Raw genomic sequence first — 23828 nt, 5'->3', positions numbered from 1 at the left:
AGGGAGCATCCTGGCTGTAGCTGTTGGATTGGCCATTTTCAGTGTAGTATGGTAAAGGTGTTCATGAAAAGAAACTGATTAAAATCAGTGTCTGGTATGTGGCCTCACTCCTTCTGTTGAATATAGCCAGATGCAATGACAACAGATGCTGTAAGAAATTAAACTAACAGAAATATCTGAGGCTACAGCAGTCCTGCAGATGAGTGGACCCTTTTACATCATTTCAGGCCAAAAAAGCAATAACAAAAATAAATGCACTATTTCAGAATACCCAGTAGTTTGATTTAGTGCCACTGTTCTTTCAAATGCTGGATTAAAAAAGTTGGGCTTTCTTGAATTCTGAGTTGCTGCTGATCTTGTCTTTGCCTGCAGGATCTTCAGTCTCATGTGCCTGATGGCCAGCGTCTTTTTGAGGATCTTTTTCATCTTCAACCTGTCATTGGAAATTCTGAAGATTTGGAGGACCTGCATTACCGATGGATGCTCTACAGATCTAAACTGAAAGAGTCCATGAGTTCACCAGTAGGTGACAGCACTCAATTCACAGTTGCAGATTTCTGCCATTGCTCCTTTAGGTTGCTTCACACTGCTAGTCATAATTCAACAGTATATGTGTGGGTGTGTTTGCTTTATTAAAGCCTTCCTTAGTAAATGCCACCAAAGACAGAACAGACATAACCATGTGTTTATAAATATAAGCACAAATATTCTTGTATTAAACTAAGAGTTGTGTGCTATCTTTTTGCCTTTGTAAGCAATGCTCAGGATATTTCTCAAAATAGAAGGTTCAAAACAGGACAACAATTGGCTGTTGTCAAAGATGCATGCAGCTGGGGACTGTGAGATGTTGGGGTATATGACTATTTTGGATATACACCTAGTTCTGGGCACATGGATTTCTAGGTTTTTGCCCTTTTTTCACACCATGTTCTCCACTGAGTTACTTTTTGAACAGTTCCTACAGTTAATAATATATTCATTGTTTGTTATTTGTGTCTCCTGCTGTGAGACAGAGTGATCAGAATAGGAACTGACTGAAAGTAACTGCACAGGAAGACCTAGTCCTTTTGAAAACTGTCTTTACAGGCTAAGGATTTAGAATTAAATAAAGAGGAGGTAACTTAATGAATTAACAAAATGATTAAGTTACTAAGTTGTTATATGCAAGACATGCTAAAGATGGCAGAATTCATCCTTGTATATAAAATATGCCAGGGCATGCTAAAGATATTCCCATGTTATTAACATAAACATACATAATTTTTGATTAATTAGTTTTATAGCTTAAGTACTTACATTATGTGTTCAACTTCAAGATACAATAATAGAGGATTAGACTTTACAAGGGTGCATTTGGCACTTTCTGTATGCAAGTGCTTTGGAAGGTATCTAAACTTGTACACCTAAAATATGCAGCATCTGGAAATTTTCTGCTTTGGGAAACCCTTGTCTTCAAATCCAAAGCTTACTTAGAATACAAATCCTTTAAAGTGCATGGAAGGTAAGTTGACATCTATTAATAAAGAGCATATTTATAAGAATTGTTTGCCGTTGATTGTAATGAGTTATGCTTAGTTGACCAAAAACTTGTGTAAGCATAAATGTAGTCAACAGGTGTCAGTAAAGTCAAAGCTATGGCTGGGAGAACTGCTCATCTGATTCAAACGGTCAAGAACCCGAAGGCATTTCAGCTTTCTGCCTCATGTGTGTTAAAACGCTCATTTAAAAAAATCTCCAGCTGGTTCACTCTATCCAGGTGACCATGAATTTGAGAAAAAGATCCCCTGTGAGGTGAATATTCATTTATAGGCTCCACTGGGATCTTAAGTTCATGCTTGCTTTTTTTTTTCTTTCTTTTTTTTTTTTTTTTTTTTTGCAGAGTCCTGGATATTTGGAAGAACCAGACAGATTCAGAAAGGTATGACATTTTCCTGCAATTAAGGTAAAAATTGTTTGATCAGAAATTTTGTAGACAATTATTTTAATTTAAACTTTTCTAGAGATTCTTGAGATTAATTTATTTATTAAGAGCCTCTCTTAAAGAAGAAGTTTATTTTCTCCAGATTTTAAAAGGAAAAATATTACAGAGTTTTTACTCTTGAGCTATTCTTACTGTATCTCTAGAAGCTAAATATCTATCTCCATTTTTCAAAAGAGACTAAGGAAGAGCCCAAATATCTCTCTAAAGGATTTAGCAGTCATGTGCCTAAAAGAATTTTGAACATGGGACTTCTAATTCTTTAGACATTTCTGAAAAATTGCTTTAGATCATTCAGCCCGCCTGCTTTCTAATGCAGAAAACCAGAGAAAGTCAAGAGATTCATCTAATGTTATTAGACTAAATCTTGTTCTAAGCAGCAGAATTCCTCCTGTGAAGGATTTTCTTTTGAAAGTGATGACATAAGAAACAGAAGCAGTACAAGAAACGATAAGGAGAAGCTTAAAGAAAACAAAATGCTGCCAGGTTCTTATTAAACCCAAGCAGTATTTCTGATCCCATTTTCATAAAGGCAGCAAGTTTTTCTGTTGGCCTGAGCCGCGTCGAACCGCATCTTTTCTCTCTGTCACAATTTGCTTTGTTTATAGACGCTGTTAGCTTCTACTTTGTACTGTCATCTTACTTCTGCTTGTTTTCAGAAGGAATAGAATAAGGCTTTATTTGCCCAACACAAAGTAGATTGAAGGAATATCATATTTCAGGAACATAATCACATAATCATCTTAAGCTAAATCAACCTCTTGATTTCTCCTGTTGCAACACCTCTTTAGAAGAGGCCAGTGCAGTACTGCACACTTCTAGTATGGCCAGAAATCAAGACTTTCCTCATTCTGATGAGATATTCCTCTGGTACTTAAATGCGGAGAAGCATCTCCAATATTATTCCCCAGTGAAATACTGACCAGTTTAAGGTAGCTTTCACACATCACCTGAATAGTTTTGGCCACAGTTCAGCCTTCCTGAAAACCCCCGAAGAGTTTCTGTTCTTGCCTGTCTGGCTCAGCATTAATTGTTCAGTACTGCTGGTCATCCAGTAAGGTCACCAGAATTTTTCAGGCTGGAAAACCAATATGACATTTTAACACCTTGTGTAGAGGAAGCCAAATATTTACTGGTGCTGCTTTTCCCTAGAAGAGGCCTAAAGGGATATTCCAGAAGACCAACCAAGGAATTCTCTGCTTTTATATAATTTGATTGGCTCAAGCTTTTTGTAGGGGAAAACAAAACAAAAGCTTTAGGCATAAGCACATCTCCACTGCACATTTAGATAACATTTTTTAATTCATCTGTCCCACCTGCCTCGGGGTGGCTGGTATTTATTCCTCCGTAACTTCTCCAAAGGAGACTAAAGTCAAGGATACTGGAATACCATAAAGGCACGTAGAAAACGTTTGTCAATTTGGCTTACAGCAAAATTACAAAAAAAGCATTCTGTGAGTTTTTAATAGCTACTGAACACAAACAGAGAAGCAGCCTGGCGTGGTAAGGAAGGAGGAACTGAAATATCTCATAAACATGATGGAAATGGCTCCCATTGAGCCAACAATTGACTTGCAGTTTCCCTTCAGCCAGTACAACGTGTTGCAGTAACTTACACCTTGCACACTTCAGTGTAATTTTTCTGACTTCAGAGCATTCGCTCTGTATTTAAACAGTGTTACTACAATGAGAATCCAAGTGCTGTAAGCAGAGGTGTCTTTTTTTGATTCGGGCTAAGGATTTTAACAGGATGTGAGCCTGTGTTGCCTTAAGATTGTTGCGCATCACTTAAGACAACCAGAAAATAATGTTAATCACTTTTGGGTGTATTGCTGTTTAGGCTGAGAGAAGAGGAAAAGCAAATCAACTGCAGAATTCATGGCTTTGCATTTTATTTTAAATTCAGATTTAACACCTAAATTGTGGCTAGAAATTAAAGAAAGATTAGGCAAAATATTTTTGTATGTTTTGAATATCCTTTCCATGGTGAAGGAAACCAACTACCCTGAGAGAATGGCTGATCTCAGGAGTTCGTATCTGCAGAAAGTACACATGGTTGGAGGCTGCATCACTGTACTTGCAACATCCAGTGAGTGTGCATGAACTGGAATCAGGTTATCACTAATTTTTCAGCTCCCTCATGCTTTTGGGTCACTCAGAATCAGCAGAGGTGGCAGAATTTCAAGCTATTTTTGGACTGATCTCTGCTTTCTACAACAGGAGGTCCCCAGTGACTCTGCATGTCTCTCTTGTTTGAACTTGAGTATTTTGCAGCAGCAGCAGCAGCAGATCAACCTGGAGAATGGGAAGGCCCGGGTGTAGCCAGTCTCATTCCAGTGTCTTCTGGTTTTATTCCATTTATAGCCTGCGTGGCCAAATATTGGGCAGAATAGAGCCTGCTCCATGTATAGTAATATGCTTTTTTTCTGATCATTCATCCTTTGCTGAGGACGTACCCCTAGCCACTGGTGCCCTTAAGAGCAGTACAGGCTGAAGATTGCAATGCGAGTGACTTCTTGTTGACTAACAAAAAACAGTTGCAGGAAATTGCACTGGCTGCAGTGAATTTTTAGCAGGTGCCAGTGACAGGTCAGTGTAGATGGATATTTCTGTAGGGCATCTACCACACCCAAGAATATAATCAAGCAAATACTCAGTAATAACTATGACAAATGTTACTTTCAAAATTTGCCTCCTAGCTACCTGAAAATATTCCATGAACATTCTTAACATAAATAGGAAGTCAAAGGCTCATTATTTACAGGTCTAGGTAGCGCTGTTTATTTTCTCCGGTGCTCAGAGTAATTGTACTTCCTTGCTAAACAAATGATTCTGGCTTCATTGTTTGTACAAACAAAATAATTAGGATTCATTACATCAGTGGTCAGCTAATTGCTTCCTTTGAGATTCTGCTAAGAGTAATCTCCTGTAACACACAGACAGAGGAACGTGTAATTTAATCTTATTTAGAGACACCATTGATCTGGAGTCAATCAAATTAATGCAGTCATTCAAGAAACTGTGTAAAGCAAGAGCTGCCACAGCTTGCCAGAAAGAAAACAGTAATGTACTCTGCTCTGCCCAAATGCAGATGTGACAGGAATTCTTCATGGCAGAAAGTCACGTTACAGAAATGCGCAGCATCATGTGCTCATGCCTGTGTTAGTGGCACCTCTCTACTGAAAGTATGAGGCCCACTTGTTTTCCTGGAGTCTTGCTGGCTGTTAACCACTTGAAATCTTTAGTACAATTACAGTCTTAGTAAAATGGAAAAGACTCATTAAAAGGTATCTTTCCCTCTGTTTTCAATATTTCTTTTATAGATAGGGAGAATATCACTCCATATTTTTTTCATCACTGCCTGTAAGCCTGCACCTATCTGCATTAGGAATTATACTGTGACACAAACACAGGAAGAAGGGCATCTTACCATTAAAAATTAGCAGATAGACTTATTTTCCCTCAGCAGTGATGTTTACTCAGAAAGGAAGCTTAGGCAAAAAAAAAAAAATAGGTGAATAATCCTGACTGCCTTTTCCTAACTGACCCACTTTAAGTATGCTGTGCCAGACAGCATCATCCCCTTCCTTCTCCAGCAGGCCCACCAGCTCCCTTCACATTACTGCACCTGTAACACTGCCTGCCTGGCTGCTCTTATTTCTGTAGGGTTCATGTGGTTTACCAATCTACATTACAGCTTTCCCAAATGCTAGAAAAGAAGGACTCTGTCTTTTATCTGGTTCTGCCACTTCTGTGTTTTGCTGATGCTCTCCCTCTACAGCGGTGCTGGTGCAAGATGGAGAAGACATCTTGCTTCCCACGACACCTGGTTCTTACTTTCTGTTAATGTTAACATGGTATTAGCTAGGTATGTGGTTGGTGGTCCCTGCTTTCTGTGTTGAAAAGATGTGTCCTTTAGTAGCCTACCATCTGAAGTATTTGCATTTTTTCACGAAGGAGATACCTTAGAATTATTTTGTCAGCAGATATAATTTTACCTCCGAACTGAAAGGTAACAAGACAGAGATTTGTTGACCAATAGCAGAATGAAACCAATTTCCAGTACGTACTTGAAAAATGTTTGTAACAGTACTGTAAAAAGCACAGTAGGAAAAAATATTGTAACCAATAACTCAAATGGTATATGTATTAGTTTTTTTAAAAGTAAGCCATCACATTTTAAAATTATTTAAATAATGTGGAAATAATGTTCAAATTATGTATGGTGACTACTGAAGTCTAAGAAAAGTTTAATCCCGACTTGAGAGAAATCACTGGTAAAGCAGATAGAAAAATACACTGGTGATGTGATAAACCAGCTTTTCATGTCAGTAGCTTCTTCTACAGGTTCCAGAACATGTCTTTATTTCAGTTTTTATTCTTTCTAAGCCAAATTTAATTAGTTTATTTCAAATTGCAAGGCTGAGTGGAAGTTGGAAATTGGGAGAAGTTGTTTACTTCTCTGCCTTCCTGAATAAATGTTGAACACTAATGTCTCCTACTAAATTTCAGATACATTGACTGAAATGTTACCCAGCTACTATCTGCTGATAACTCTCCTAAAAATAGCACAGCATTGCTCTTAAGTACAAAATATATTTATTGGGATAAATTGTATTACTTATGAGTGTATTTAAAACTGGTGGAGTATTTCTGTGTTTTCAATTTAATTCAATTAGATTTAATGAGGAGCTCAGCCCCTCACAGCTGCTCACTCACTCCATCTGCCCCTGCAGTGGGATGGGGGAGAATCAGAAAGGTAAAAGTGAGAGAACTCATGTGTTGAGATAAAGACAGTTTAAGTAAAAAAAGGGAACAAAATAAAACCAAGAAAAACATAGTGATGCAAAAACCCCCAGTGGCTCACCACCAGCAAACCGAGCCCAGCCAGTCCCCGAGCAATGGTAGCTCTGGTAAAACTCCTCCCCAATTTTTATTGCTGAGCACAAGGTCATATGGTCTGGAATATCCCTTTGGTCAGTTGGGGTCAGCTGTCCTGGCTGTGTCCCCTCCCAGCTTTTTGGGCACCTCCAGCCTGCTTGCTGGTGTGAGAAGCAGAAAAGACCTTGACACTGTGTACGCACTGCTCAGCCAGAACTGAAACATCAGGGTGTTATCAACACTGTTGTCATCACAAATCCAAAACGTAGCCCCATACAAGCTACTCTTGAAGAAAGCTAACTCTATCCAGGCAAAACTAGCTCAACTGGTTTGAAAACCTCTTACCCTGTTCTGAGCCTTTTGCAAATACTTCACTTGTGATACTTTAGAAACTAAGTGTAACTCGCAGCCTGCTGTTGGATATGAAAATGTGCTTCAAAATTACCTCACCAGAAGTTTGACCTTCCATAATCTTATAACATGGAACTAAGATAATTTTAGCAACCCATGCCACTTTACTAATCTTCCACAGTGCTTCCTAACTTTTATCACATATCAAACACTTTCCAGACAGAAAGCCGTTTCCACTACTTTATGTGCTGAAGATGGGATGAAACCAGGGACTTTCTCTGCTTGCTTAGGCCTGGAGAATTATAGAAATCTGCTACTTTAACAGATCAGGCTGTAGCCCTTGTCCTGTGGCGTGCTTCTCCTGAAAGCATGTCATGTTGTATATGCACACAGAAGCTAACCTTTATAAATCCGTTTGTGTCACAGTAGCATATGGCACAGTACTTAGTTGTAAGTGACTTTGCAGCACAAATTCTGAAATATCTGCCATATGTGACTACTGAAACCTCAGATACAAAGTGTCTTTGCCTTGTTTTCTGTTTCTTTTAAATGAACCCTGCATCAAAGATTCTAGCTTATCATCCAGCTGTGTTGAGGTACTCGGGGATCTCTCCTAAGGGAGAAAACAAAGCCTATAATTTGCCTGTATACTTACTTATTTATGTACATACACTTAGGCTCTTCAGAATTGAAAAGAATGTTAAGGTTGCAGAGTCAAGCAATCTGAAGATAGAAAATGTCAGAGCTAAAATTGCTTGTGTGACCTCAGTTAACCTCCCATTCTGGTAGCTCTTCATGGGATGGAGGATGATAAGCAGAGGGCTCAAAGGGGTTCCAGCCATCCTTACTCATACCTCACCGCCGGTTGCCTAGCCTGGGTGGTGTTTGCATTTAAGAAAGTACAGTTCTGAATTCGGTGACTCACTGTCCTTTTGCAGAGGCCACATAAACTCTGATCAACAGTATCCAACTCTTAGTCCCTGCTGTGGTCCTTGGGAATGGAGCCACAGCTTTGCCCAAGAGCACGTTGGACACTCAGTTCTGTGGAGACAGCAGTATCCAACTCCCCCAAATTATTCTCCTCTTGAAAAGACCAGCTGTGATTTGCAATATGTTGCTTATCTTAGAGAGGGATGCTCAGGGCTCTGAGTTGAGAACGGCTCTGAGTTGAGAACTGATGAGGAGTCCAGCTCCAAACTCTCACACTCTGCTTTGACTTGAGAGAGCAGCCTGTGCTCCCCCTGGAACTGATCTCTTCTTGTTGGCAATAACCTGCCTCTGTGAGTGGCAACTGAACTAGTACCCAGTGGGATCTCTAGTGGCAGAAACCCAAGGCCTCTCAGAGACAAAATATCACTGATAAGGCAACTACTCTATGAAAAAAAGTGATGGTGCTTGATGATGGCATGCTGCTATTCAGAGTGAAAGGAACATATGGTAAGCTGCTGTTGCAGCCTTCCCGGCAGCTCTGTTTATTCTCAGAGGAATAATGAAGTGGTAAAATTCATACCCGTGGAGGTGACCCTTTCCAAGGCCTATGTTTTCTTCCTATTACAATGTACTTCCTCTGTCCCTATGGTTATAGTTTAAGCTCATTATGTTGTGATTTTCTCACGGTGGAGGCAGGCCTGGATTCATCCTGTCTAAGCATTTAATTCAGGTTTACGAAATCATGCATGGTGCAAAGCATGTAGGTGGGGGCTGACTCTCCATCTCTTCCGCAAGAAAGAACTAGAAGCCAGGTTCAAGGCTAACACAAAGGATTTGTGCTTTATGCCAGTTGGCTAACCTGTGGAACTCCTTGCTAAAGGATACTGAGGTGTTCCTCTATTCTGTACAGGTTCAAGGAGAAACTGGACAAGTATCTGGCAGACAGATTCACTGAGTGTTAACTAGATGGATGAGCTACATCAGGCTCAGGGAACTGCCTGAGCTGAAGGGAGTTGGAAGCTGAGAATGTTAAGGAGAAATTATTTATGCTTGCCTTAGTACTTATGCATCTGTGCTGATTGCTGTAGAATATAGAATACTTGGGCTGGATACAGCACTGACATGAAGTGACACGGCTGTTGGTATATTTGTCTGTATAGTGTCTGTAGGACACTAGGGCATTGATGCCTTTATCCGTGGGGAGAGCAGGAGTTTTCAGGCAGCAGCACACTTCCCAGGATAGTGTCTTGGTGAAATGCTGTAAGAGGAATAAATCCAGACTAAATCTTTTTTCTCTGCTGGGTCACTGATTCTGTGGTGCAGGTATGATTTTTGTCAGGCATGCTGGCGACATACAAGCAGCAGCAAAAACCCATTAATGAGGACAGTGTAAGATACTATATTCCTCTGTTCCCTCAAATAGCTAGATGAACTGTGTGTTTTCATAATGTCCTGGAATGTGGTCAAAAGCAAACCAGGGAGTGCACTGGTTTTTAATAAAACACTTCAGCAACGTACACAGGAATACTATATAGCAAGTTCTAAAGTGCTTTTCTGTTGTTTCCCATCCAAGTGATTTTTCACAGTGCATTTGATAAGGAGTTATTAACTGCAAGCAGATTTAAGTGCTGAGGACTCCCTAGATCTAAACCGACGCTTGTCATTCAAACGCCCCAACATGAATCAAGTACAAAGGTGAATGTTCACAGCATTTTGTAACAAGCATGCATTTAGCATTACACAAAACACAGCCATCCATCCCTTGACAGACCTTGTTTGTCCTGGTATTTTGAGGAAGAAAGGAGGAGGACATTTATCATTGATGTTGAACTTTAAAAGTATATTTTCTTTTTAAATGTCAAACTATTTCTTTTCCGTGTGTGTTTCAAAAATGTCTCTGACACTTTGGCTCCATACCCAGGTATTCCAGCTGTTATTCTAAGACGGTGGAAATTAAGTTCTGTTCACTTCACTGGAGCTTGGCCAGTTCTCTTCAGAGGAAGATTTGATTTCAGAATGTTTTGTGGAGCCTAGATCAGACACACACACTGCAGGCACTGTGGGTACTGGGTAGTAGCTGTACTGGGGCCAGTAGCTGGCGTGACTGGGGAAGGGGAATTCCACTGCGTAGCAAAGGTTGTGGTTCCCACGTTTGATCTCATATGGAAATGAAATGTTCAAACTGTCTTTTGCAAAGATGGAACTGTGTCAGACTGTCCTTTTCTAACCCAGAATGATGTGCTAAAGGGTTGGGAGTGAGGTCCTGACTCCAAGTAGACTCGTATAGCCCTGATCATTCTGAGCCCAGCAGAACAGAGGTTTGAACCTTGGCTTCCTGAATTCCCTGGTGCCATAGTCTCAGGTCAGCACAGCCTGAAAGCATCTCTCTCTCACAGCACAGACCTAAAAACACACCTTGACTTAGTAAAATTGAAGTGCTGCTTTTTTCACACTCGGAGGGGGAATTAGTGCCCAAAACCTTCCCAGCTTTTTCCAACTGTATCATCTCTGGTATTAAAAGTTACAATATCTTCTTCAAAATTTTCTGTCCTTTAACTATAACACCTCTAGTTAGAGGTTATAACACCTCTAACAAAAAAAAAATCAAAAATCATATCACCAATTGTTCCAGCAAACACAAAGCAACAGAACTCATGTAGGTTTCATGTGCACAAGAACCTGGGCGTTTAAGTAATGAATCCATTTGTGAGGGTAGCTGCTGAACATCATGAATAAGTAGTTCCCAATCCTGACTTTATTTAGTTGTCTCTGTGCATAATCCTGCCACAGACACTGAAGTTAATGGTAGATCTCCCATGGATTTCAGTGTGTGCAGGTTGGGGTCCTCATATATTAAGGGCTTATCATTGCAAATTTGCTGAAAGCACCAAGCCCTCACAGCTCCTGTGTGCCTCATCTTCAGTCCTGCAGAGACATCTTAATACCATGTTTGTGATAGCAGAGTCATTGCCATGGCAACAAATGGAGTCAGAAATACAAGATTCTGACCTTGCTGTGTGATCAAACAAAACAGAGAAGCTAGGCAGCAAAGGCAAAAGTTCATCAAACACAAATGCCTATAAACCCAGCAAGCACGTGGGAGAGAAGCAGCAGATAAAGACGAAATATTTCTCCTTTTCTGAAGTTCTTCCCCCAAGCAAAGGTCCATCCACAGATTTTTCTAATGCTAGGATCTGCTGTGGTTAGCCTGAGTATCTTAACTCTGCAGAAGGCTCCAATGAGAGCAAATGACAGCTTGTTAATAAAGCCATTTTGCATTATTTTGTTCTGGTGGATGAGCTTTGAAAAGCAATAGTATTTTATAGCTCCTTCCAGTAGTCCTAAACCCAAGGCACTTAATAAATAACATTTCAATCTCATCCCATTTCTTAAAGTTGCATTAATAGTCTTTGCTTTAGAGATCAGGGCAGAGTCAGTGACCTTCTCTGAATCAAATGCTGAATCGGTAGAAGAATTGGGGTAGGAACAACATGAGCGGCTGGCAGTGTCGTCATCATAGGAAGCCAATGGCAAACCTGAACGACCATAAGACACCTGCTGCCTGGGCTATGGCAGGAACAGAGATGAGGCACAACTGGAAAAGCTCACTATTTCCCACCAGTTCGTAGGCAGAAGGAGATAACTGGGAAGACAAGTGTTGCAGCAGGTCTGGCAATGAAAGAATAGTTTCAGACTGAAGTAGCTTTCAAAACCAGTGCTAAAGAATTGGCAGCTTTAAAGCAAGAGTGGTAGGTGCTGCTAGGAAGGCTGGCAGTCATTCTCACAACTGTGTCAGTGAGAATGCTAGAAAGTCAGCAATGTTTTCCTTCTAGAAGACAACAGTTTCAGCAACGAGTTATTGAAGAGAGTGAAATATTCTCCTAGAAGACGTTGATAAGGCACCAGTTTCAGTCAGCTGCAGTGTGCCAAGCACCCAGGCTGGATCCTAGGGCAAGGGCAACATGTGTTGCTCTGCCCCTCTGCCTGGCAGTTCAATGTATTTGAGATGTACCTCCAAGTTCTTTATTTTTCTGAGTTGCCCTTCGGTTTGTGTCTTTCAGAAGTGCTCTGGAGGTGTATGCTCATTCCTGCGTCGAGTGTGCTGGGCAGCACTACCACTGCAACTACTCCTCTTGCTCCTCCTGCTCCTGGCCTTCCTCCTACCCCCAGCAGAGGACACCCACAGCTGTGCACGGGCCAACAATTTTGCTTGGTCCTTCAACCTAATGCTGAGTCACAAGGGCCCCCCTCCAACCTAAATTCTTGGTGTGACACAAGGTTGCATTCAGAAGTACAGATTCTTTGACTTTAACAATTGCAAGGTGTGTTGATTTTAGGTGTCTAACAAGGCCGTCGTATCAACTGGATATGTCACATAAATGCAACATAAGATTAATCCACTTTAATCAGGTATTTAGGCAAAATTAATATTTTTTACAATATTTTATTACTATATTTATAATGTGTATATAGAGATTATGTATGTATGTACATATATATATATATAGATATAATATGCATATCTGTGGTCAAACTAACATCCACCATCCACTCATCCACTGTTCAAGGATAATCCTTCAATGTTTCTGTTTCTGCCATCTTTCAGCAAGGAATACTGAATGGTGGTTTTGTTATGGGGTTTTTTTTGGGGTGATTTTTAACATCAGATTCTTGTTTACAACTAAAGTCAGAGCAAGTATGAGAAGATGTAAGCATGCACCAGAGTGCCAACTGGAGAGCAGGCAGAGTAGAATCACGTTTGAATACATGGTTGACATTCAGCCCAAGGAAAATTGCAACTGTTCAATTTGAAATCTTGGTCTGGTTTTTCAGTGTCTGGATGCAGGTATTGCAGAAGGTGATGGAAATGTTTCTACTGACTTCAGTAGGAGTGGGGTGGGCTTTCTCATTGCTTACCAGATTTCTTTTCCAATTACTCTGTTCTCCAGCCCACCTGAAACAGGAGAGGTAGAATACAGTAGGAAGAAAGCTGGGAAAATAATAATAATATTTTAGCATCTCTATAGCAGGAGAACGGGTCATAAATTTCTGAACAGATTTGTGAACACTGAACAAAACCTTGTATCAGTGATCTTGTCTATAAAAAGCAGTCGGGTGGTTTTTGTTTGTGGGGTTTTGTGGTTTGGTTTGTTGGGTTTTTTTACTTTATAGAGAGGCATTTGGTAACGGATCATAAAGCCTGAACAGTGGGATGCAGCCTGGCTCAGTGTCAGCAAAGCAAAAACTAGAAGTACTTTAATAATTCTACCTGGGAAAAAGATTCCTTCCTAGGATGTTTTTATATTAATGGTTTGTTAAACTGATGGTATCAAAGTCAGTCAAACATAGATTCCTGCGTAGTCTGAACTCAAGTTGATGACAACTTGCCATTTATTTACCTAACCTTATGCCTGATTTATCAAATTTTTGAATGTAAATTTTAACATTACCTTTTAATGCAAAAGCAATTCTCACTTTAATGTGATGAAACCATTCTTAGTAGTTATTTACCTAATTTACTTCTGAGAGAAAAGGTAAGTTCTAAAATTTTGTGCTGTTTCTGAGAGCTATCCCTTACTGTCTCATGTTTTCAGACACAGTAGTAATCATGAAAAAAGAAGAAACAGTTACTTTGCCCATCCTGGCTGTAGTGCAGGAGGAACTTGTCATCTTGGTATCAGTATGGTGTATTCAGTGGTGTTTTCCAATTAAGTTCCAAAATAATATTAAATCTGTTGTGCAGGCAAATCTCAGTAGTAGCTGAGAGACTGAAGGAGGAAGTCATTCTTCTTTAACAAAAGCATGGAAGTTGTGCTAAAGCAGCAAACTTGGGTAGAATAGGAAGGCATATCAGCAAGGAGCTCGTTATAGGCACAGAATAGGGGAGAACAGGCAGATCTGAGAGAGGACTAGCTAAAGATACAGAAGAGAGGTGTCCAACCATTTATAAAGCCTAAGCAAAAGAGTAACGATGAACAGAGTCTTGATGAACACAGAGGACAAGAATTTAGGTTCTATGGAGGACAAATCTCTGAATCTTTTTGGTTCCCTCTCCCTGCTACAGTGTGGGTACTGTTGCATATTAAACAGCTTTTCTTCAGTGAAGTTTAAAGTGGGGCAAATAACAGGGACTCTACCGGCGTTCTGAGGAGACTGTTCCACTGCCAGGACTCTGTCACTGTGTTCCTAAAAATGCTTCCGACTACACTGGGTTTGCTAGAGCTGGATAAAAATGCCAAAACGCTACTAAAAGTGAGCAGGAGAGTGGAAATGAGAGGAGAGGGAGCAGGGACGGTGAAGGTATTCAGGCATAGTGCCAGGGGAGCTTGATGAGGAGCTGAAGTGATGCAGATTAAAACCTGACTGTCAGGAGGTAGTAGAAGAGCTCTAGAGAGCAGGCAGAGGTGGGCTGAAAGCAGAAAGGTGAGGAGAGAGAATGTATGCTGAGCGATAAGACATCTAAATGGGAAGCCAGAGAAGGCCTATGATTTCTTTTATGAAGGAGCCAGATAGAGAGGAGTTACAATTCCTCAGAGAATGAGGCAAATTAATTCCTTCTTTGCAACGGTTCTTTCTGGCAGCAGAGAACATACCTCCTTCTCTCCTCTGGTTAGCTGTGCAACAGCCATGCGTGTTCCCACAATGTTCTTCTAAAAATGCTGCCAGCCCTGAGGGAAGAAACTGAGGGAAGAAACCCCTGTGGCTGCACAGCAAGGAGCTAATCATCACACACATCTCCATTTCAAATTAAATGCTCCGGCAGAAAAGAAGTGTGGGGGAAGAGGGGCAATAACACAACCTGCTGTATGTGATTGTGGGTATGTGTACTTGTGCACATACTTTTCTGTGACATAGCTATGTTGCACTTCTCTAGGTTTTGTTGAGCTGTTCCAGGTAATGAAAGTAAAATGCCAGTGAGAAAGTAAAAATAATGAGGAATAATATAAGTGCAAGTGAAAATCAGTAGGAAGATAGACAAGTATTTTCTATGAAAGCACAAAATCTCACGACAGGTTTCTTTCTACCCAACCTTTCTAATCTGGATGATTTTTATGGGTTCACAAATGCATTTGACCCTACAGGAGTATGCAACTGGGGGAAAAAAATTTCTACACAGAGGACCATAACAGAGCAAATGCATCGTCACCTTGATGTTTCAGTGTTGTGCCAGGTATTAAAAAAAACCAAAAGAAACTAAATTAGAAACACACTTTTGCTGCTGGGTTTGCAATCATTTTATTCTGTAAATCTCCTATCTTTAATCTTGGACTTTCTGGCTTTAAATCTCAGCAAATCCATTCTCATTACCTTCAGTAATCTAAATATCTCACATAAGTGATGAATCTCTACTTCTTTGCAGTGGAAACTGTCCAAAGCACAGGACTTGGGTGTTTGTCTCACTTAAAACAATTGTCTCACCTGTCCAATACAGATGTGAGATTTTTCTAAGAAAGAACGAACTAAAAAAAAACAATACTTCAACCAAAAATAAGCTTGAAAAGTAAATCCATAATTTACTTTCTTTTTAATTTTCTTAGTTTTTTTCTGAAAAGTTTGTAATACTGAATCCTGGAAGTGTGTGTAAATATTAGTAATCAAGCCAGTAATTGGAATAATGAAAACAAACTGCCCAGTTCAACTTCCAGGAAACTGAACAAAACTCAGATTCCTCAAAACACAAACTAAATCATACAGTTTCCAAATCAGTCCTTAAAATTTTGAGCATTGTTCTTCATGCCTGAATCTTTGCTCACATATGATTTGGGGGTTACACCCTCACTTTTATGCCTATAAAATCCCCAGCTCATAATCTCTGACACCCAAGTATAACTGAGATGTGCTATAGCTCAGCTTCAAACTGGGGCCACTGCCTTAAGACATCCCTTGACAAACACCTAGGATGCACAGAACAGGTAAGCATCCACAACTGAGGGCTTGCAGTACTTCAATCCAGACCTAACCACCATCAAAGGGTGCTAAAACCCTCTAAAATCGATTGAATGTGTTTGAACTTGTAAATTGTTTGTGCATTTGGCTCAGGCCCTGTGCCTATATTGCATGCAGATACCCAGCCTGTTCACAGAGCAGAGCTCTTGCACATCTCTCTAAGCACTTTTGCCTGCACTGTTGGACCCAGTTTGATGACCACATTAATGACCCTTCAGCATTGAAGGTAAAATCCTGCGCTCCAGTGCCCATGCATTAAAGTAAGAATTCTTCACAGCCCCAAAGGCATGCTTCAAACCCAGCCTTTGGAGTGAAAACAAGCCTAATTTATAAATTTCAATTGATTTTGTAGCCAGATGATTTCAACAGAATTTTCCATGACTGCAATACAGCAAGGTAGCAAATTGCCATTGTGCCACATGTCTATTAATAGTCCTTTCTCTGATTCCAGCTAGCACTTTAGACTGTATTAAATATTATTGATATATGCCCTCTCCAGAAATCTCTGTATGAAAAACATGTTCAGTTCTGTGCACACACATGAAAAATGTTGTATTCCCGTTAGCATAGAATCTCCAGAGCAACCATGATTTCTACCAAGTACTAGCTTATTTGCCCTGACTGAGATACTTAGTAAACTCAAACATTTGGGACCAAAAAGAAAGCTACTAGCCTAACTAACTTATGATTTTGAGAGCTTATAAAATGGCTTTGCACTTCTCCTTAATCTTTTTTGTTGGGATGGTTGAAGACCTCAGAGAGAAGAAATGTCTCCAGAAATGGCCATCACTAGATACGCAGATCATAATGTCTGCACGAGAGAAAAAAAAAATCGGTGTTCTCTTTAGTTGCTCTAGGACCTCAGGAGTTTTCTCCATCTGATGTCCCCTTCAGTATTAAATAGGAAATGTTTTACTTTGTTGTGTGTGCATGCACATCTCCTTAGCACTGAGATTTGAAGAACGAGTTCATATACAGGGATTCTTTTAGCTTGTGTGGATAAGAACATTGTCTTCTTTTCTCCAGAAAAGCTAAAACCACTGTGTGGCAGAGATTGCCAGAGCAAACAAACCCTTTTGGAATAACTGAAGATTACAGACTGAAATAAACTGGAGCACTAGTTTTGCCTTTCAAGAAATGCTGGTATCAATACCCCAATAAACATGTCATTGCCAGGCATCATAGGTGTCTTTCAGATCATGTCCACAGGTTATGTGCCCAGCTGGGTACGTGAGGACTGCTTTCAGAGACTTCACTATCTGCTGGACAATGTCAGTTACTAGTCTGCAGCTGAAAACACGTTTGTCCAGTGAACTATATCAGCTTTTTCCAGCATCGGTGGGGGCTGTCGAGGATATTATTAGTAGTTCTCAGATCACTGACCAGCTCTGAGCCATTACAATTTTATTGCATTAATCTGTTTGTCAGCCATTGGCAGGTCTCAGAAACCACTTTACTAAAATACCAAAGATGATATTGTTGGTACAGACATCATGATTCATTCACAAACCAATCTTATTATTTTTGCCATATTTAAACATAATTATCTATTGATTATACTGTATTATAGATGTATTAGTCATAGGTGTTGGGTGACTGCATCGCATGTTTTAGTCACAAGGCTTTTTGACTTGCGCAGGTATGTTTAAGAATTGTGGCTTCATTTCGCGCTTGTTCAATGGTAAAACAAAGCAAACCAAAGATTCTTGAATGTAGCATTTTCAAAAAAAAAAAAAAAAAAAAGCAGGATGGAATAATCTGTCATATAGTTGATATAAAATACGTGTGTGTGTACCAGAGAGTTACCAGTAGATCTGGAAAGAAAAAGAATATATGTTAGGAATATACCAATTCAAGCAGTAGTCTAAATGGCACCTCTGCTACCTAAACTACTCCAGCAATTGCCTGATTTTAGCTCATTGTATGTGTGAGCTAACCACCCTCCTCCTAATAAAGTGTGGCTGACATCAAACTGAACAGGTTAAGGTACAACATCCCAGTGGAAGCAGCAGAAGACGTTAGGTCTTCAAAAGGCAGCCTAATATCTCAGTGCAAGAGATGAACATGTAGGTTTGGCATAATGAGAGCAACCCAGGACTAATGACACAGCAGCAAGGGTTTGCTGTCCTGCTCTGCCAGACAAAATTTTGACAGTGGCTGTCAGCACTGTCCATTTTCACATCCCTGACTATGAAAGGAGGCTCCCCTCAGGGTGATTCACTCTAGCTGAGATCTGAGCCTTGGGAGTGGTTTTTTCTTGTCGTTGAATACAGAAGAAACTGCTAAATCAAACCTCTTCAGTGACAGATCAGTGGTAGGTGGTAGGCGCTGATGCTGCAGGAAAAGGTGCAGGTAATGCTATTGTAGATAGAAAGATAGTCACGAAGGTCTCTGTTCAGTCCTTAGGAATTCGATTCATTCTAGAACTGAAGTAGGAGGGTTTTCTGTTCCTTTGCAAGTAAATGCCAGATGTTGCCTTTGGTCTTCTGGATTTTGGGGGCAAGCCTGTTCAGTGCCTTACTGAATGCTCGTAGTGGCTTTCAGGCTTCAGAACTGTTAATGGCAGTGAGTTCTACAGCCTTCCTATGAGTTGTGTGAAAAAGGTATTCCCCTAAATTGGTTTTGAATCAGAAGCCTTTTATTTGAGGGGTGGGGGTTGCTTGGTTTTCCTTCTTTTTCACCTCTGTGTTGGATCCAAGGAAGCAGAAAGACCAGAATTACCCTCTACAGATCATGCTGTCTTTCCTTCCTTTACCAGAGCAGAGGACATTTGGCTTTGTCTCTTTCCTAAAGTAAATGATCCCAGTCTTTTCTCCTTCTTTTCATGTTACAGTTCTTCCACACCCTTGATCATTCCTGTCACCTTTCTCTTACCTGTTTCCAGTGCCAGGTCTTCCTCCATACATAGAGCAAAAACTCTGGTCCTGTTTCAATAAATTGAAATTCAAGATTTTTTTCCCCCATTGCAGTGCCTCCTGCAGATGCCCTGCCTCTTTCTGCTGCCCCTTGTGTCAAAACAGCCTTCGTCACTATCTGAGGAGGCATTGGTCCTTGCCAGCCATCTCTTCCAAGTCTCCTAGCCATGTCCTGCCCTCATCTGCCTTCTGTGTTGGTTATTCACATCTGCAGATGGGAGTGCGAGGGTGTCATTAAACAAACAATTATTAATAATGAAAGCTTTGCCATTAGCGTTGTTCATAGCCTGCCCAGACCTTTTTCTCTTCTTCTCTCTAAGCAGGTTTTGATGTATAATCCAATTACTGCACGCAGAAAATTGCCCCTTAATCAGCAAAGAGGACTGGTGTTTCAGTTTCAGCTCTTACTACCCTCATGTTGTCACTGCCTGTATAAGCAATCCCACGTGCTGCTGGGCACAGGGCTGGACACTCCAGGGTGTGTGTGCTTAAGCTGCCACCAGTGTTTGAATGTCACTGTTATACACCCTAATAAGCCAGGGCCTTTTTTTTTTTTTTTTTTTTTGAGCTTGGAAAAAAAAACCCACCAAAATGGTTGCTTTTAACCAACTGATTTCACAACTCATTTATCAAGCCCTATAGCAAACCATTTATTTTAGCTCCTTTTTGCTCCATCAAAAGCTGTGTGTTAAAAGGGAGAGTACATTTCAAGAGGCTGGGAGCTGAAGGCAGGCTGCAGTGCCACCTGCCCTCGCTAGCTCTTGGCCAGGAGGCCGCCGGCTAGAATTCAGGGGTAGGAGCTGTTCTTTTTCCTGAAGTGACTCCTGGCTTCAAAATCAAATTATTTCTTTTGTCAAGTCCAATAAGCACTGAACACCACAGACTTTGTTTCACTACAGATATGAATGAATGCCTCTGTACAGTACTTTCCGTTGCCGTGAAATATATATATATGTATATGTCTGTATATATATATATATATGTATGTAATGGGGAGTGTAATTATTGTTCTACTTAAAGCAAGGTGACATTCCACTTCAATGTAACTTTCAAGCGCAGCTCTTAAGATAAATTGTGTCTTAAAGGAAAGCTGGAAGGGTATAGAGGTATGTGTTTTAATGAGCTTTAGTAAGCTTTGAGTTAAGGCTTCAGTCTTTAAGGCAAAAAGCACCCAAGATGATTTTCCCATCACCTTCCCAGATCAGACCCTGCAAGAGTTTAACCTGGGAGTCACTGCTTGAGCACTGGCTATTCCTGAAGGTATTTGAATGCTGCATGTACAAACTGTGTCCTCAACTGTCCTCAAACGCCAACCTCCATTTTGTACATGTACTTGTCTGGAAGGCGAAAGACACAGCTATGTCGTGCTCCAAGACCCTGATGGTCATTTTTGGCTCAAGAGATGTATTCCTTTTGATCAGTGTCACTCTTTCCATTATATTTTTTTGTCTTTTAATTTGTGCTAATGGAGTTTATCAGGTGATTCCTGGAGGGCACACTCCACTTGCCCAGCCTCAGAGCTTCCCTTCCAGCAACATACCTTCTTCTCATTTGTTTACTTGGGTGTACTGGACCACTGTGAAGCAATTGCACAAGCAATAACGGGCGCGTTGCACTTTTCTGTCATTGCCTTTTGTAAGACATAACACTCCACTGACATTGAAAAGTGGTAGGAGACCCAGAAGCTGCGTTGTTGCTTACTGGCAATAGAACTGCTGTACAGTTCTTCTGCAGGGGACCTGTCCTCACTCCTTGAAGCAGCTGGCTGTCTCAGGCCCAATTTAATTCACAAGGCTGGATTGTAAACAATCTTGGATCCCTTCAGCAACACTTCATCAGTCTTGCTTCCATCCGTTTTTGTGTTTTTGTTTAGTTTCAAGCTAGAAGCAAGTTTAAAGAAATGTGCTAAGAGCATAGAGGGTGAGTAAATATCCCATATATTTCACAAAAATTACAACAAAATCAAGGGATTTACTCTCACATTGAACAGAACTAATAAGAAGTTCTAACCGATGTCTTAAAAAATTACTAAGAACAGCGTGAAGTGAAGTTTCTGCAATCAAACCATTCTCTGCTTTTATTATAAAAATCAGCAATGTTGAGGTGTATTTTGCCACCCTCTTTTAGAAGTGACCTGGAACTAAAATATGAATCCTCCCAAATGGGAGGTTTGCTGGTACAGATCTAAATTTCACCAGTATGTCCCATGTTAGATCACCCACCTCTGGGCAGAGGAAACCTAAGGCTGTTCACAAGAGAAACTCACGTTGTGAATGGTTTTAAAATTTTTAGAGCTCTTGCCCACTTCCAAATGTCAGTAATGGAGGGGATCAGAAACCTTCACGTGAACCCTGTGCATTGTGCATGTTGAAATCCTGGCTTAAATTCAGGTCTCCACATCAGCTTCTTGTGAATGTTAATATTCGAGTAGAACAAAAAAGTTAGAGGCAATTACAGCATGAACATCTCTTCTTGTTTATGTATAGTAGCTGATAGCAGAGTCTGTAATAATAATCTGTGTTTATACATGTGCTGTTCAATGTAACAGTTGGGTACAAAATACCTTTTAACTGTCACAGGAAAATAACTGGATTGATGTCACTTTTTGTTTGTATGAATATAATTATTTGCCTTGCAGGGACCAGTTCCATTTTTGTCATGTTATTTCTGATTTTTATATACATTTGTGATAAATTAGGCTCGTTTCTAAGGTAAACACAACTGCAGCCAAGCAGCTGTCTTTGTACATTTGCGTGTTATCACAGCTGATATCAAGTCTAAGTCAGACTCCTTGTCTTGCTTGGAACTTTCTTTAACCTTTCTGGCTTATTCAGGTAAATGCGGACCAGTCTATTTTCTTATTAAAGATACGGCTTTTTGAAAAGCTGAACTTATTTTTTAAATCCTTTCTTTTTACAATTATTGATTCAGAAAGACTGTAGCAATCATATTTTTCTAAACTGCCAATTGCTTTTGTTGGGAAATGATATATAGATACGTATTTTATTCTACAGATTTCCATGTAGTTTTGAAACTCTTTGTTTTCATATATATCCTGTTTGTTAGAATTATCTCAGAAAGCTGTAAGCTTCTGCATACTGACTATGAAATTGTACAAAATGCAGCTGCATACAGAGACTGACTTTATTTTTTATTTAAATTGTTAGAGCTAAGTCATCTTTAGTGTTTTGCCATGCAAGACATACGGAAAGAAATCAGGTCATTGTTTCGAAGGGCTGGAAAGTGTTATGTGACACTTCCTAAAAAGTCTCAACTGAAAGTCAGGAGAATTTACTCTAGAAATGGTGCCATTTGGGGCCTGATTCCAGAGTTTATTCACACTGTTTAGGACCTCATTTCACAAGCACTCCCATGCATTTCACAGGAAATACTAAAAATAAGAGCCTATGATTTGTGAATAGCAGTGATAGAATAAGACCCTTTCTGATGAAGAACGGGGACTTTTCACTAGTGAAGAGGCTATATTTTGACTATTTCAGAGCAACTTTTCATGTTCTTTCGGTGCTGTGGACTCCTGTGTATTCCAGATTTATTCCATAGCTGAAGTGCCAGATTAAATCAATTGAAGCCCTGGGCGCAGATAAACATAATAAAAAGCTGCAGTGAAATATTGCCTGAAATGGCCTGATTTCATTCTCGAGGACAATAGTTAAAGGAACACAGCCTTGGCTTCTGTGCACCTGTGCAGCAGAGGCCCTTGCTTTGTGCCTTGGCTGTGGTGTAACATGGAAGGATTTCTGCTTTCTGCCTGGAAAATGCTGTCTTTTCCTCAGTCTTGTCAGAGGTGTAATACTTTCAGGAGTAAAAAAAAAATCTGCAAGACTCATCAGGAATTTAAGGGTCAGCTGGCACCTTCTGCCGTCAGGTAACATTATTCCCAAAGTTTATCCCTTGATGACAAATAAAATAGGACGTGCTGTTTGCAGGTAGGATAAAGAGACTGGAGATTCATCACGTCAAGCCCTAGCCTTGTGACTGTTCTGTGATGCTCCACTGTTACCAATGAACTATGTTAAATTGGATTATAATATCAACAGTATTTTATTGCATGTGTCATTTTTTATAATGAAAACATAGTTGCATTTGATGTTGCAGTTATAATACAGTAAATAAACACATATATTTCTTTTTAAGGAATTTTAAATTATTCTGGGGAGTGGTTTCACATTTTTGCTGTGCTTATTGCTTACCATCAGAGTATTTGGGCTGACATAGAAACACCCAGAAGAAGTGAAGCAATGATAAAATTTGACCTGCCTCTGTGCTTATTTACCACTGGAAGAAGGTTGTGCTGAAGTACCTACTTCACTCTAGCCCTGTAAGATTTGATAGAAAGTGTCAGCTTTTCTTTAAGACTGTGTAGTTGTTTGAATAGAATTCTACTGGATGCAAAGGAAATGTGAATTAGCTAAATCATATTACGATTCAGTATGATTTCTTACGGCATTGGCCTCTGACACTCTCTGTGTGGTTCCCCTCAAAATCCCAAAACCTGCTAAGACAAAGGGGAATTTTTTGAGAACCTCAGATTTGAAGTTAATGCCAATCACACGTAGCAAGCAAGCAAGCAGTGTATTATTTTAACCACTGCTGATTTCTCTGAAGACTAATCACTGCAGCATGTATGTGTGGATGCACAACACTCAGTAGCACCCAGGTAATTGCTGGTTTCTTTCCTGAATCTTTATGAGAGAGTCTGCCAGGATCTCTGACATCAAAGGGCTCCATGGGCAGTTACTGCTGGAAGAGTGGAAAACCACTACAAATTTTAGATGAACCTGTGGGCTAGGTTGCCTGTTGCTTTT

The 23828-nt window shown here is 40.1% G+C and overlaps 1 protein-coding gene across 7 annotated transcripts in view; it reads left to right on the top strand.

The window, feature by feature from the left end:
- The window catches only part of SYNE3 (spectrin repeat containing nuclear envelope family member 3), a 94559-nt gene that overhangs the window by 59637 nt on the left and 11094 nt on the right, over positions 1–23828 (top strand). For 6 of the 7 annotated variants that reach the window (XM_055816180.1, XM_055816119.1, XM_055816442.1 and 3 more), the window contains 3 exons: positions 373–522; positions 1880–1918; positions 12202–22637. In XM_055816180.1, coding sequence (XP_055672155.1) covers positions 373–522; positions 1880–1918; positions 12202–12399 — 387 coding nt within the window. In that variant the 3' untranslated portion in view covers positions 12400–22637. Of the gene's footprint in view, positions 1–372; positions 523–1879; positions 1919–12201; positions 22638–23828 lie in introns of those variants that run through there. The other variant, XM_055816377.1, reaches the window with a different exon arrangement.

Source organism: Falco peregrinus, chromosome 1 (genome assembly GCF_023634155.1).
Source record: "Falco peregrinus isolate bFalPer1 chromosome 1, bFalPer1.pri, whole genome shotgun sequence".
NCBI lineage: Eukaryota > Metazoa > Chordata > Aves > Falconiformes > Falconidae > Falco > Falco peregrinus.
Note: the sequence above shows the minus strand (reverse complement) of the source record. Positions and strands in the feature narration are given on the sequence as shown.